At 23.6% G+C, this 16,043-nt stretch overlaps 7 protein-coding genes across 7 annotated transcripts; 3 read left to right on the top strand and 4 right to left on the bottom strand.

The window, feature by feature from the left end:
- Positions 1 to 1,394: 1,394 nt before the first annotated feature.
- On the top strand, positions 1,395 to 2,003 carry SRAE_2000220900 (Ras-like protein 1; the record flags this gene model as incomplete). Its single annotated transcript, XM_024653253.1, has 2 exons — positions 1,395 to 1,724; positions 1,776 to 2,003. 2 exons carry the CDS (start codon positions 1,395 to 1,397, stop codon positions 2,001 to 2,003), a joined length of 558 nt encoding a protein of 185 aa, XP_024506747.1.
- A 491-nt stretch (positions 2,004 to 2,494) lies between these two features.
- SRAE_2000220800 (Hypothetical protein) lies at positions 2,495 to 3,071 on the bottom strand (the record flags this gene model as incomplete). Its single annotated transcript, XM_024653250.1, has 2 exons — positions 2,495 to 2,711; positions 2,767 to 3,071. The coding sequence occupies 2 exons, from the start codon at positions 3,069 to 3,071 to the stop codon at positions 2,495 to 2,497; spliced, it is 522 nt and encodes a 173-aa protein (XP_024506746.1).
- Positions 3,072 to 3,199: 128 nt separating this feature from the next.
- On the bottom strand, positions 3,200 to 4,404 carry SRAE_2000220700 (Hypothetical protein; the record flags this gene model as incomplete). The annotated part of the gene is made up of 3 exons (XM_024653249.1): positions 3,200 to 3,236; positions 3,372 to 4,201; positions 4,255 to 4,404. The coding sequence occupies 3 exons, from the start codon at positions 4,402 to 4,404 to the stop codon at positions 3,200 to 3,202; spliced, it is 1,017 nt and encodes a 338-aa protein (XP_024506745.1).
- A 307-nt stretch (positions 4,405 to 4,711) lies between these two features.
- Positions 4,712 to 6,553, top strand: SRAE_2000220600 (E3 ubiquitin-protein ligase RBBP6; the record flags this gene model as incomplete). Its single annotated transcript, XM_024653248.1, has 4 exons — positions 4,712 to 4,968; positions 5,021 to 6,241; positions 6,312 to 6,494; positions 6,541 to 6,553. The coding sequence occupies 4 exons, from the start codon at positions 4,712 to 4,714 to the stop codon at positions 6,551 to 6,553; spliced, it is 1,674 nt and encodes a 557-aa protein (XP_024506744.1).
- A 107-nt stretch (positions 6,554 to 6,660) lies between these two features.
- Positions 6,661 to 7,756, bottom strand: SRAE_2000220500 (Pleckstrin homology domain-containing protein; the record flags this gene model as incomplete). Its single annotated transcript, XM_024653247.1, has 3 exons — positions 6,661 to 7,166; positions 7,204 to 7,654; positions 7,697 to 7,756. The coding sequence occupies 3 exons, from the start codon at positions 7,754 to 7,756 to the stop codon at positions 6,661 to 6,663; spliced, it is 1,017 nt and encodes a 338-aa protein (XP_024506743.1).
- Positions 7,757 to 8,311: 555 nt separating this feature from the next.
- SRAE_2000220400 (HBS1-like protein) lies at positions 8,312 to 9,972 on the bottom strand (the record flags this gene model as incomplete). The annotated part of the gene is made up of 2 exons (XM_024653246.1): positions 8,312 to 9,882; positions 9,933 to 9,972. 2 exons carry the CDS (start codon positions 9,970 to 9,972, stop codon positions 8,312 to 8,314), a joined length of 1,611 nt encoding a protein of 536 aa, XP_024506742.1.
- A 170-nt stretch (positions 9,973 to 10,142) lies between these two features.
- Positions 10,143 to 10,825, top strand: SRAE_2000220300 (rRNA-processing protein FCF1 homolog; the record flags this gene model as incomplete). The annotated part of the gene is made up of 3 exons (XM_024653245.1): positions 10,143 to 10,149; positions 10,213 to 10,264; positions 10,309 to 10,825. The coding sequence occupies 3 exons, from the start codon at positions 10,143 to 10,145 to the stop codon at positions 10,823 to 10,825; spliced, it is 576 nt and encodes a 191-aa protein (XP_024506741.1).
- Between the last annotated feature and the right edge of the window lie 5,218 nt (positions 10,826 to 16,043).

The following is a 16,043-nucleotide window of genomic DNA, read 5'->3' as shown; positions in this document are numbered from 1 at the left end:
TATATTTATTATGATAATTTAAGTAATAAATGTCCTTTTGAGATATAAATATATTATATATAAATATTAATTTATTTTTTAATTATTTATCTATAATTATTTTTTTGTAATTAATTTTTTATTTATACAATATTTTTGTTAATTAAATTGTCTTTTAAAATTTTTATTTTTAATGTTACTTAAAAAAAAAACAGGTTATAGGTAATATAAATTTTTTAAGAAATACGTTTTACAATCATACTATATAAATTTTGTTAGGCTTCCTCCTTCTTTTTCTAAATACATTACTTTTTCAAGAGTATTAATATGAAGTAAAAATCATACAAAAAGAGTGAATATATGGTAGTTGGTATATAATATAGAAATAATTAACGTGACAAGTATATATTACTTTTAAGTGATTATTTAATATGGAAAATATTAACTTTAATTTTCATTTCTTTTTCTCTAAAACTTCATATTGAAGTGCAAAAATTATCTTTACCAAATATATATATATATATAATTAAATTGATAAAATTATTAGAGCAATTTTATGAAATATTTTTATAAGTCAACATTTATTAACTACCAAAAATGTGCAATAATTGAAAAAAAGAAAGTATAAAATGTTTAAAATATGGCTTATATGTATATAACTTTATGAAAGCTGTGACAACAACATCATTCTAATACGTGTTAGATAATAGACTAAATTAAAAACATCTATTGAAATAATTCTAATAGATTTTACAATTGTATAATTACAAAATCTTTGATAATATAACCATATAAATTATATAACAATTTTCGATTGCACTTTTAAAGTTTTATCTTTGATATACCTTTTTATAATTTAACCGTTAATGTCATCATCATCCAATAAACTACCTATTACTTACCATTTTTTCAATAAAAATTGATCTGTGTTCATGTGTAACTATATTTGGTTCATTAACCAATAGTAAAATAATTACTTTTTTCCAGGCAATTTCTTTATATATTTATTTCAGTTTTTTTTTTTTTTTAATATTTGTTACAATATGAAATTATTATACGCTGTAAGGTTATTAGAATTTAACTTTTATTATGTTATGTATATATTAAAAATGTCTATGTGTAATTTTTTTCTTCTAATATTTAGAAAAAAATCATTTAAATCTTTTAGTCTAATATTATTGTTTAGAGATATTTTGTTTGTAAAATATATTAATATCATAAAAAATATTATTTTTGTTTTTGGTATATTGTTTTCATAAATTATGTTGTTATGGAGAATAAATAGTTGTCACTTTTTTTTTTTTAAAAAATTATTGTAACATTATTTTTCATTCACCTATTTTTATTAATTGATTTATCTTAATACATTTTTTTTTAAAATATAAAACAGTAGAATTATTAAATACTTTTACAGAATGGTTATTGAAGAATATAAACTTGTTGTAGTTGGAGATGGTGGCGTTGGAAAATCTGCATTAACATTAAGGCTAATTCAAAATCATTTTGTTGAAGAATATGATCCAACAATTGAAGATAGTTATAGAAAGCAAGTTGTAATTGAAGGAAATACTTGTCTACTAGATATTCTTGATACTGCAGGACAGGAAGAATATAGTGCTATGAGAGATCAGTATATGAGAGGTGGTGATGGATTTTTACTTGTTTTTGCTGTAAATGATACTAATTCATTTGAAAGTATTGCTGCATTTCGTGATCAAATAATGAGATGTAAAGATAGTGATGACGTTAGTTTAAATTATGTCTTTAAACATATCATAATAATAAATCACTTCTAGGTGCCAATGGTTATGGTGTGTAATAAAGTTGATCTCCCAACAAAAACTGTTAGTGTAAGAGAAATTCAAAGTGCTAGTCAGGCTTATGGTATTCCATGTATTCAGACATCAGCTAAAGCTGGCTCCAATGTTGAAAAAGCCTTTCATACTCTTGTATTGGAAGTCGCAAAAAGACGTAGGGCTGCTGGAATGAAAAAAAAACCTAAAAAGCGTTGTTGTATTCAATAGAAATTTTATTCATCTCATGCTCCAATTGCCAAAATGAGCTTGCAGTGTAATTAAAATATTATACTACATATTAATTAACTGGAAAGTTTAATAATTATAATTCCAATGGAATTTTTTTCGATAATTAAGTTATTTTTACAACTTATTTTTTTTTATTATAATGTCATAACAATTAGTTGGCTAGGAATTTAACAATATATATCAACACGTATCATTTTAAGTGCTTTATAATTTTTTTATAACTTTTTGCGGCAAACTTCAAATAGTCTATGATTTTTTTCTAATTTAAAGTTTTTTTTTTGAATGATTTTTCATACCATAAGATGGAGAGAAGTTTAATAATACTACTAAAATTTACGATAATTATATTATTTGAATATATATTTTCATCGTTATAGATGTTTCCTTTAAAAAATTTTTATTATTAATCACAATAATTTATTTGAAATATTTTATTGTTGAATTGTACTAATAAATTATATGTACAAAATTTAGTATGATCTTAAATTTGTTAAATACACTCTTTGATCATGGAGAGTTCTTGTTCCCAACCAACAACTATTATAAATACACTTTCTACATTGTAATACATCCATCTTTTCTGATGTTGATTTACGTTCTATTTGATTTACAAGTCTGTCAAAACATTTTTTATCTTTAACGGACACAGATCCATCTATATTTTCACCAGCATGTAACCCGAATCCACTTAAAATATAAAATTATTATTTTTATTTTTTAAAAATATATTATTTTATCTTACCCAACACAATTTCTTTCAGGTATGTTTGTATAAAAATCCCAATATCCGTTGCCAGTAGCTTTTCTTCTATATAAATTAAACCACCCTGTATCATGCCTTATTTGCATAACTCCAATCCTATACCACCCTCTTGGTAATTTTGGATCTAATCCAGTTTCTTCATCTGGTTTTGAAGGTGGAATATGTGTTGAACATGTAACTTGACCACAAGTTATTTCATCTGTCTCACGATAATAAGTACAATAAACATTTTCACAATTAATATTTTGAAAAATATAAAAAATAAGAATTATTTGAAAAATCATTATTAAAATATTCTTTATTGATTTTATTCTTTATAATTATAATAGAAATAAATGAAGATGTTGGGTTCTTCATCATTAAACTATTTTCATTATAATAAAATATATTGTCAAGGACACCTTGTTTAATATCAATAAAAAGACAAAGGCATATTTATAAATATCATTCTAAAAAGGTACTGAATAAAATTTAAGTTTCTACAAAGTTTATATTTTTTTTTAAACTAAAAAATTATACTAACAGAAATAAAAACAAATTAAAAAAAAAAGTTTATATTGTTATAATGTAAAAATGTGTATTACTTTTTATTTCCTCTTCCTCCAACAAAAGGAAATTTTGATTTTTTTTCTATTCTTTCCTTTTGTTGTGCACCAAAATTTTTTTCCAACTGAATACTTAATCCAGCTCTACTATAAACATCAAAAAGTGTTATACCTTCAGTATCTAATGATGGTGAGTCAGGATGGCATTCTTTTAATTTTTTATGTTCTTTTAACATTTCTTTTATAGTTTTAGTTTCGGTGGGTTCATACAAATCAATATCATTAATTTTTGAATTGTAAATACTACTTCTAATATTGGTATATTTTGATTTTTTTACGACTATTTCTTCCTCATCTGAAGAGTATGGATTGGAATCATTTGCTAAACGTTTAACATCATCTAACATTCTTTTTATACGAAAATTTGCGCGACGAGATATATTGCTTTCTAATCCATTTCTTTTTTTTTGCCTTATTTTATATGATGAAGAAGGAAAATTATTTAAATCAACATTATTTCCTTGTAATGTTGCTCTTTCTAAAATTTCATGTCTTGAAATAAATAATTTCTTCATTAATTTTAAATTATATTGCCTATAAAAATGTTCAAACAAAACACGTTTGATTTCACGAAATGCTATAAGATTTTCTAAATAACTAGGTTCAAAATGGTTATTATTTAATTTATATCTTAATTTTTCAAAGTTATTGGGAAAATTAAACACTGGATATGGGGTAAATGCATTTGTTAAATGTTCATCCAACGATTTAACATTGCTTTGTGGCAAAAATTTGCATAAATATTGTTGTGAATGAAGAGGTAAAGAATAAAATACCCTTTTTATAAATATTGATCTAAATAAATTGCCCTATAAAAATTTTTTAATAATAATATATTAATAAATTTGAATGGAATACTTGCATTTTCTAACATACACATAGGGATTTCAATCATTTCTCCTTCAATATTTATCATTTTAGTTTTAAAAGGGACATTTTCTGTTTTATATGAAACAATTAATTTTGATGTTGATCCATGGGGTATTTTGGAATTATAAGATGGATATTCCATTTATAGATTAACTATACTTAAAATTAAATATACTGTAAAATTATTTATATATTAAACAGAAAATTATTTAGGAAAATAAACACAAATTAAAAAAAAAGTTTAACTTTTAATATTACCATTAAACAACCCTAATATTATAAATAATTAGTGATCAAGATATATTTCTCCAAATCATGTGTGTTTTAAAATCTTTCCACTTAAGAGACTTTTTTACTTCCACACTATTCTTTACATCGCATTGTTTAATTCTTTCTTTAATTTTTATAATAATAAAGTCATTAATTTTTTTTTTAGTTATTTTGTATGAATGTCGTCTATTCACTATAAGTTTTGGTCTTCTATTGATTATAAAATATTACAAATACCGGGATTGAGTATTAAAGTTAATAATTTAAAGACAGCTATATTTGAAGCAGAAAATATCCGTTCAGATTTATTTGATTTAAAAATTTTTGATGCTCATACTAATCAGGAATATACAGATGATGAAGTTGTTAAAAGAAATAATTCTGTAGCAATAAAAAGGATACCAAGGAATGGTGGTACAAAGTTGCCAAAATTACTGTTAGTTTACATGCTTAATAAATCAATTATTATATAATTTTTTTTATTATAGGGATAGTAATGTATACGGGGATGAAATTAAAAATGGTGAAAGTTTAGAAAATGAGTCGCTATTTAGCAATGTAGATTATTCAAAAATGACAGAGGATGAAAAAATTGCTCACTTAAAAAAAGCTTCTGGTCAGGAGTATCAACCATCTAATTATGCTAAAAAAGGAGTGAATCAGAGTGGTGTTCCACCACCATCTTATATATGTAATCGTTGTTTTCAACCAGGCCATTGGTATAAATTATGTCCTATGTTAAACACAAAAAGAACTACAGGTATACCGACAGAGGATTTAATGGAAACAACAAAAGATGATCCAATGGCAATGTTACATCCTTCAGGAAAATATGTTATCCCAATTATGCATTGGAAGGCTCGTAATGAAAAAAATAATTTAATTGGGAGTTCTGTAGAATCTCAAGGAAAAATAAAAGAGGAGGAAGAAGAAAAGAAACCTAAAAATGATTTACCTTCGGAGTTGGTTTGTCCATTATGTAATTCTTTATTTGTTGATGCAGTTTTAACATATTGTTGTGGAAATACATTTTGCGCTGATTGTTTAACTAAAATTATTATTGAAGATAAAGAGGGCAAATGCCCAGGTGTTAGTTGTAATCAAAAGAAATTAAATTCTAGTAGTTTTGTACCAAATAAAAAAGTTAGAGAAGCTGTTAAAAATTATTCCTTGACTTTAGCTAAAGTTAGTAGGGACATAAATAGTAGTATTAGTAACACCACTTTACCCGTTGACAGTAGTAGTAATTGTAGTATTAAAAAAGATGAAATAAAAAAAGAAAAAGAAAATTCAGAGGATGAATCATTGATTATCAGAAATACTATGTCACCACCGAAAGTTGTGAGGATTGATTTGTCAAATCCTGTAGCTTTAGCTATGAATTCTAAAATTACAGCAGAAAAAGTGTTGGATAAAATAAAGAGTTCTGGAAGTCCTAATGAGTTGGCTGAAGATGAAAAAAAATTACCTATTTTAAATAATCTTGTTACCAACCCAGAATGTCCTAATAACACTAATAATGATTCTTTAAAAAATAAAAATTTATTGCTTGTTGATACCAGTGTTCCACCTCCTTTAGGTTTTCCAACTTCAAATATGATGGAGACGCCAAGATTTGGTAATCCACATATTTCTTCAATGTCGTCTTCATTAGCCCCACCAGGAGTTGATCCACTTAATTTTAATATGATGAGACATGGTAGAATGATGTAAGTAACATGTTTTTATATAATATTTAAATTTATTTAATTTTTTTTTTGTAATATTTAATTCTTTTAGGAATGGTTTTTCAAATTCTTTTTCATTAATTAACACCTTTCCAGCATTTACACAGTTTTCTAAACCAGTTGTAAGTGGTTTTGACAAAATGATATTATCTAAAGAAAAAAAAGAAGATTCAAAAAAAAGAAAAAGGAAAACAAGAGATAGAAGCAAATCAAGGAGAGAAGATAAAAAAAAGAAGTAAATTTTTAAATTCCCATCATATTTAATTATAATAAAATTTAAGGGAATATCACTAACAATTTTAATAAATTAACTTTAGTTTTTAATGTAACATTGTTATGAAAATAAAGAATTTAAAGATTTTATTTTAGTGTTAAATTTAATATTAATTGATTGGAAAATATTAATTTTTGTTTGTTTTAATATTTAACATTGATAATCCCATTTCAACTGTAAAAAGAGGAAGATTATTTGATTTTAGTGATGCTAATTTTTTTGCTACATTTGGAGATAGTAATTCATAATGAAATATTCCATCATACATCTCATTTTTAGATTGATTTTCACCTGTAAGATTTTCTGTAGAATTATTAATTGAAACTCCAGAATCTTTAGATACTTTATCATATGATATTGCAAATTTTTCAGATTCTTTTTCTCCAGTTTCAATTAATGGTCGATTATATGTTTCTTCAAAAACATCATCTGAAAAATTTAATGATTTTGTTGCTGACATATTGTAGAATGATGAAGTAAATAAATTATCACTAGATGAACAAGACTTCTTCTGAAATATTAATGATTTTCTAAAAATTTCTGTAACACTATTCCTTAATGAACTGGTAGAATTTTTTCTATCAAAAGCGTATGTTTGATAGAGATGTAAACGGGATAATGATTTTTTTGATGCTAAAATCATATTTAAAAATTTAATCAGTAAACGTACATTTTGTTTTATTTGTACACATTGGTGGCAAAGACATATTGGCAATATTAACATTTAAATAAACATCATTGTTAGATGTTTTTTTAAGAATTTTCCTCCATTCATCAATATTTTCACTTTCATTAATTTTTATTGAAACATATTCAGGAGATATTGGATTACTAGAAATAATTATGAATTCAGTATACCATTTAGAAACTCTTTGAGATAAATCTAAATCTTTGTGAAATTTTTCTTTTATTTGTTTTATATATTTAATATTTACAACATAACCTTCTTCCATATTTGTATATATTAATAATTGATTATTATTATTAATAACTATAAATCTTTCTTTAAAATTACTTCTTGATCGTGTGAGAATATTTTTACTCACAGCAACTGTTAAAGTACCATAAATTAATGTTGATGAGTCAAAGCGCCATTCACTACACAAACGAAGCGGAACTTTCTTAAAATATAACTAATTATATTATAGCTTAAAAGACCTTACTTTATTTTTTTCTGAGCTTCTGAGTCTCATACTATCAAGTATTGATGGCTGCCTATGCATTATTTATATCTCTGTATAAAGTAGATAAAATTAGAAAGAAAAAAATATATGTAGATTACAAAAAAAAAAAAAATGACAAAAATTAATTGCCTTTCTTTAAGTAAACTATTAAATTTAAATAATATAATAGTATTATAAATTGTAATACAAAGAAGCTATGTCATAAAAAAAGTCCAAAGAATTTATCTTTGTCAATTTAGTTAAAATGCAATTACTGTTAAAAAAAAATTAAGTACTTTATTAGATGATTTATATAATAAAAATCATCATTGAATATGGTCTCTATTATATATGTTGATTGTTATGATAAAAAAAATTTTTTTAAAAACCATTTGTCATCATTTGAGAATAAATAAGATAATTCCAATATAACTAAAAAATTATAGAAATTTATTTTTATAATATTATAATATAAATATAAATAAATATTATACTTTTAATTTAATTAAAATGTCCTTTTATGATATTGTATAAAATGTACTATTTTATACAGAAATATTGTATCATATCTTCATTAAGAAAATGGAGTAAAGAAATGTTACTCACATAAAAATGTTAATTGCAAGATTCAATAATACCAGCAGCTATAGTTTGCCCAGAGGCACGTAATGAGAAACGTCCTAACGCCTGACATTTATTAAATTCCTCTAAATTAACAGGAGAATCAGTAGCAATTTGAACAATTGCCAAACTATTTTTTAATAACATCCTTGGTTTCTCTTTTTCTATATTATGTTTTTTATCAATTGACTTTTTTAATTTTTTGATATTGCATGGTACACAAAGAGAATGGGCAAATAATTCACAACGAGTTCCTTTTATAATGGGTGTTTGTATATCAAAAATATTTATTGTAGCTGTAAATTTTGATATTGGAATTAATGCTTCTGAACCACCTCGACATAATACAAAACCATTAGAAATAGAATTTTCTTCAAAAGTTCCTGCTAATGTAATAATTATTTGTTCTCCAGCAAATACAGGAGTATTTAATGGTGATGAGGAATCATCTAATGTAATATTTTTAACAGTACATTGACAATATAAAGGAATTATAAATAATTTTTCATTTTTTTCAACAAAACCAGATTCAATTTTAGCTCCAACAACAACTGATGTTGAGGTAGAATTAAATACACTATTTATAACAATTCTTAATGGTTTATCAATATCTCTTTGTTTTACAGAAATAGAATCTATTGCTTCCAAAAGTGAGTTATCATGATACCATTTACTTAAAGGATGATTTATTGGTTTTTCAACTAAATTAATTCCTTCTAAACCACTAATTGGAATATAAGAAATGTTTTTAATATTAACATCATTTTTTAAAAAGTCATCTATGATGCTAATAATTTCTTTGAATCTAATTTCATCCCAATTAACTGTATCAAGTTTATTAACAGCAACTATCAAATTACTAATTCCAAGATGTCCTAGTAGTATAGCATGCTCCCTAGTTTGTCCTCCCTCATTCAAACCAGTTTCAAATTCACCTTTTGTAGCATTAATAACAAGTATTGCAGCATCAGCCTGTGTTGCACTACTAATCATATTAGGAACAAAATCTTTATGTCCAGGTGCATCAAGGACAATAACATTTTTTGACTTAGTTTGAAAAGATGCCCTACCTGCACCAATTGTAATACCACGTTCTCTTTCCTCTGTTGTTTGATCAAGTGCCCAGGCAAATGCAAAAGAACTTTTACCTATTTTTTCAGAATCTTTTTTATACTTATGCATTGTTTTTTTATCAATATTTCCACATTGAAATAATAAATGACCCATTATTGTACTCTTACCAGCATCAACATGTCCTGCTATAATAAGATTAAGTGTTTCTTTTTCATTTGTTTGTTTAATTTTTTTATTGTATTTTGGTTGTGTGGATAACATAATTTCTTTGGGTGTTAACGTTTTACTAGTCGATGATTGTGATACTTTTTGAGAATCAGTTTTTGATATAGAAACATTTGTCATTTTAGATATAATATTATCATTTTTTTTATTGTTGTCAATCTTTATATTACTAGTATTAGCTTTCTTTACAGGTGCCTGTTTTGGCTTAGGTGTAGGATAAGAATCATCATCGTCATAATAATCTTCATCGTCATAATCATATATATCTAGAAAACATTTTAACATAAAAAAAATAAAAAAAACATTAACAACATACCATCATAATCATAATATTTATTAGTTTTGTTTTTTGACATAATTGCAGTTGTTATTTATAACATCACCAATAATTAATAGAAATAATTATACATCCCAAAAAGAGTTTCTACTGTATAAAACTATTTAATTGGAGAAGTGTATTGATTTGTTTTGAAAAAAATTTTTTTTTAATAACTTTATACTACGTTGTTATTATTAATAAATTATTATGGTAAGTATATTATTCTACATATTGTTTTGTATAATTCAATAATTATAGGGAAAATATAAATCAACAGCTAAATTTGCTAAAAACAGAGTCAAACTTATAAAGGCAACAGATGAAAGAATGTACGTTTAAATGATGATAGTAATTTTACTTTTTTATCTTATAGAAATGAAGAAAAAAGAAAGAAAAATGAGAAAAAGGATGATGGTAAAACAATTAAATTGGTAGAAGCTCCAACAGTATCAAGTGCCATGTTTTTAAGATATAACACTCAACTTGGACCACCATTTCATGTTATTATTGATACTAATTTTATCAATTTTTCGGTAAAAAATAAAATAGAATTAATGAAAGGCTTAATGGATTGTTTATATGCTAAAACTATACCATATGTCACAGATTGTGTTTTTGGGGAATTAGAAAAAAATGGAAATCGTTTTAAAGTTGCTTTAAAAATTTTAAAAGATTCTAGAGTAAAAAGATTAAAATGTACACATAAAGGTATATATGCCGATGATTGTATTGTAGATAGGATAAAGCAACATAAATGTTATATTGTTGCTACATGTGATAAAGATTTAAAAAATAGAATACGAAAAATTCCTGGTGTACCTATTATGTATATTGCAAATTATCGTTATACTATCGAAAGGATGCCTGATGCTTTCGGAGCCAAAACATAATTTAAAATTATGAATTTTTATTAAATAATATAAACATATTTTTTTTTGTTGTTTATTTTCGTTTTTGAAAAATTGTCATTGTTGGTGTTTTACAGTTCAAAGTTTTATGTTATGTAACAAATAAAATATTAATACTCTAAGGAGTAAAGATAAATGTCACATTTTATCATTTCATTCTCAATATATTTTTAAATTTTTCTAGTTTACGAAATTAAAGTCAGTCTTCAATTTTTTACAAATAACAAATTACTGATAGTATGAATATTGTCAAAACCTTTTTAATATGTGTATATAGTGATTCATCTTGTCATTTTTCTACACTTAAATCTAATGTCAATCATTAGTATTTTATAGGATCATTCTTATTTTCCAATATAATGCTATTTTTAATAATAATAAGACGGTATGATTATTTAAATCTAAAGTTGTCTTAACAAAATTATATGTTAATTAATTTTGTCGAACAAAATTAAAAAATTTCTTTCTAATTATACGCCTTCATATTTTTTACTAATTAAGTATCAAAAATGATAACAAATTAAAATAATAGTGTGAGCATCTGATTAAAAAGCATATTTACATTTATATTATTATTAACACTTGATACAAAGTATTAATTATAATACTTTTTTTCACTTGAAATATAATACTCTATGAATGTCAAAGCAAACAATGATAGCCTTTTGAAAAAAAGAATCGAAAAAAATATGCACTTCAACTGCGGTGACGCAGAAAAATAGATTGAAGCGACATCTTTAAATTGTTGCTAATCAAGATTGAAATAATTAATATTTGACCTATTTGTAAAAATATTTATATATATATATATTTTTTTTCTATTAGTTGATAAGAAAAATTTCATTGATTCAATATTTTTATTTAATTTTTAAAGAAGAACAAAATTTGTATGTTATTATCAGACATTCTATTAGTTTATATAAAGAAATAATATAAAATATAAGGAAAAACAAGTTTATTTTGGAAATATTTTTAATTTTATATATTATTTATTATTGTTGATAGAAAATGTCATAATGCATAAACCATTTTATCATTAAAGATTTAAATATATTACTTTATTTTACAATTAATTAGAAAGTAGTCAGGAAGGAAAGTTTAATGAGATTAATAATTTAAATTTCTACAGACTGTCTGTAATCGTCCAAAAACCGTCTTATCGTATTATTATAGTTCAATGAACATCATATATCTTTAAAAGTATATATTTTTATTTGTTGTGTATAGTAGTTTCTTTTAATGCATTTTAATACATATTAAGATACTTTTCTGTTTTCCCTTTTCTACAAAGTATTATTTGTTTTCCTTGCAACTTCCTCCAAAACATTATCACTGAACTAGAATATATTTTATCATCGCTCCCTTTTTTTTTTGATCCTGCGAAGAAAAAAACAAATCTGACTCTTATCAGTGAAAGAAAGTTTAAAATTTTTTATACTTTTTACCTTTTATAAGTTATCAAATACCTTTTATCGATTATCAAATGCATTTGTTAATTATAAAAACTTTACAAAGAATAATATTTTAGAAATCATTAGTATATTAAATAAATGTTTTGTGCAAATCAAATGTTTAGTAATTATTTAATAATTAATTTAAAAACAAAAAAATAATAATATTTAATAATATTCAAAGTTAAAAAAACAAGGCGAAAAGTTTTAAAATTAATGATAGTTCCAAAACAGAAATGTTAAAAATATTTTCCTTATGCAAAAAAAAAAATTTGTAAAAGAAAGTATTTCCTTTTTGGAAATTAAAAATTATGAAACTTCTTGTGATATACAGACAATATAAAATTTATAAAAAAAAAAGATGCTCGACATTTAAAAAAATGGACACCTTTTTTATTGTATAACATAAATATGTATTTTACTAATAAAGTTATCTTTTATGAATGTTTATGATAATCTATATTTTGTATGTTTGTTATGCATTTGATAATTCTATATATAAAGATTAAATATTTACATTAAAAAAAAATAATTTTAATTAATAATATAAGTAATTTAAAAAAGTTATTAAAAATTTTCTAAATTTTTTTTCCGGTTTAATTACTAACTTTTTTGTTTATTTTATATTAATTGTCATTTTCTACTCATCTATTGACTAATTATATTTCTAATTGATTTTTATTTTCTTTTTTTTTGTTATTAATTTGTCACTTTATTAAAAAATTACATAAATATATTTATAAAAAGAAAAAATTAAAATAGTTATTTATTTAAAATATTTTTTTGAATATAAAAAAAAAGGATATTTTTGCATATAAAATATTATCCCAAACATTAATTATTTTTTTTTATTTGATAAGTTCTTTATTGTCTTTTTATTATTTATAAAATATACTTTATTAATTATATTTAAAAGGGGACGAAAAAAGAATAATACCCATATTGATTATTTATTAGGCATAATAAATATAAAGATGAATAACAATTTTGTTTATTCAAAAGTATTCATCATCCGCGCATTGAAATATTATGTATTTTTCATCTCTCTTCATTTTATAATGCACACTCTCTCTTTTATATTCATCAATATTTTATTTTATACAATAAATATATGGAGGACGTGAATATATATATATATATATGTTTACGATAAATAAGATAAATTAATTCACATAATGGATATGTTATTACAATCAATTTTAAAATGCAAATTGTTTATAATATATTATACATAATGAACCTTTTGTTGAACAAAATACATGAGTGTTTTCTTTCTTTTTACAACTTATACAATTGTGACATGATGAATTAAAACACATAAATCTATACATAAAATTTCTTAGAATTATATATAATAAAATACATTTTTTTTTATTTATCACGGCAATTGATATTGGCTATCATTTTTTTTTAAAATCATAGTGTTGAATACTTTTTTTTTTATCAATTTCTTTTCATTAAAAACTTTATTTTATTTTAAAAATTTTTTTAAAAATGATCTTAGAAAATATTAATTTACTATAGATCAATTCCCTTATTTTTATTTTATTTTTTTTTTAAAAAATTTATCGAAGATCAATTACTTTATTATATAATTTTTTTTAACAAAATTTATCAATAAAACTTTATTTTTAGAGAAAAAAATCGATAACATTTATTTTATTTTGAAGAATTAAAAATAAAAATTTTTAATTAATTAATTTCCAAAAAAAAAAAAATTCTATATTGTTAATCAAGTAACTTTTTTAAATATCAAATACCTTTAATTATTTAAAAAAATAATAATAATTTTTTTTTTATAATTTTAAAAAATATACAATTGAATTTTAATTTCTTTTATTTTAACAAAAATTTATAATTTTTTACAATTTAAATTGAATTTGTATTCTTTTTGTTTTTCATTGAATAAAGAAGGACAAAGTGAAAATATTTAAGAAAGTACGTCATATCGGTAGATAGAGAGACATTTTGCCTTTCGTTATATTTATATATATATACATATATCTTTGACAGTGGTATGTAAAAATAACTCTTTGCATCTATGTGCTCCAATGGATCCATCACTAAGAGTGCATTAAAATTTTGTCAGTCTCTGAATGCGAAATCAACAACGCAACCATCTTCTTCGCCTTCTCCTTTTACTGTTGTGTATCATCAGTCTCACATCACTATAACCATGGTATATTATCATCTCCTGTATGGTTTGTTGTATGAATTGACATCTTTTATCAAATGAATTCTATTGAATTTCTATGTATAAATATCAAAATTCTTCTTAATAATTAGTTATAAATGCCAAAAAAAAAGATATTTTCTTGTATATAAATTTTGTAAAAAAAAATTAGGATGTATCTCACATATATAATGTGATAGTATGTATAAAATTTATAATATATATATATACACCAGCCCCTGCGCCACTGTACATTTTTTTTTCACGCGCACTCATGTAAAATACTACTATTGGCATTTTTTTCTTTTTTTTTTTTATTAAAATATGACATCTCTCTCATTTATAAAAAGAGTACATTATTTATGCTTTTTTTAAAATAGAAATTTTTGGTACACATTTATTTTATTTCTTTTGAGAAAAATAGATTCAACACGTAAAAAACCATATATATGTGCATATAAATGTATATAATACATATATGATAAATAGGTTCATCGACCAACATTAAAATCTAGGACTTCCCGCAAATAGTTCCCCTACGACTCTGCATCTAACCAAAAAGGCTGTTTGGGTCTTTCTGAATTGTTTGAATTTCTATTAATATAGGCTGGTTTTACTATTTTACCCTTGTTGAGGAAAGACGTAGTGTATATCTATATAAAAGTTGTTCACAATACTCTCAGCAGTATAAATGGCGATGATGGCGGCAGTAACATCAGCCAGTAAAACTGACTGATAATATAACGAAGGCCGAAGCAATGCAATAATTCGCGACCTATGAAAATTTTAATAGAAGAAACTTTATACCAAACCATGTAAACAACATCCTCTCTTTACGCTCAATCTGTATATTACTTTTATTGAAGGGACGAGCACCGATACAAGTATTATGTTTTATATATTGGTGATGTATGTATTTGTATGTATCTCTCACACAACTCGGTCGTAGATGGACGACCTTTTCTATAGATTATGTCAATTTCTTCATGCAGTTTTGATGCATTGGACGCCAGCGAATAACTTACTTGAACGAGCTGCGCCCATTTTTCCTTCTCTATACACTGTGAGTCTCTTGGTTTTGTTGTATGCTTTTTTGAATGTTTTACACAAGCTCCTTCTTTTTGATAATAGTAAATGGCGCTCTCTCTTCAAGGCAATGTATTAGCATTAGAAGAGATATTTACAGGAAGAAAATTAAAAGTAATACTCTTTGGGTTAAGCAGAAGCGCCTCTACTAGTTCTCCTGAAAAAATACCAAAGACATTGGGTTGTTCATTCTAATTTTAAATAATGTTTTTCAGCTACAATATATTACGCAATTGGTGAGAGATGTATTATTCCATAATCATAGCGTGAAAATGACCCCTTCAAATGTAAACACCTCCTATTTATTTCGAGACATCATTTAATAATCTTTAATGTAGTTTTTTTTTTTTTAATTGCTTTTTTGATTAGTCGTTATCAATACATGTAATTGTTGTTTGTTTGTTTCAGATCATTGTAAATAGAGGTCATTATATTGACAACCAAAGTTGGCGAAAAGTATATAAAAGATTTTGCCCCTGAGTGTGATCAT

The sequence above is a fragment of the Strongyloides ratti genome, assembly GCF_001040885.1.
Source record: "Strongyloides ratti genome assembly S_ratti_ED321, chromosome : 2".
Lineage (NCBI taxonomy): Eukaryota > Metazoa > Nematoda > Chromadorea > Rhabditida > Strongyloididae > Strongyloides > Strongyloides ratti.
Note: the sequence above shows the minus strand (reverse complement) of the source record. Positions and strands in the feature narration are given on the sequence as shown.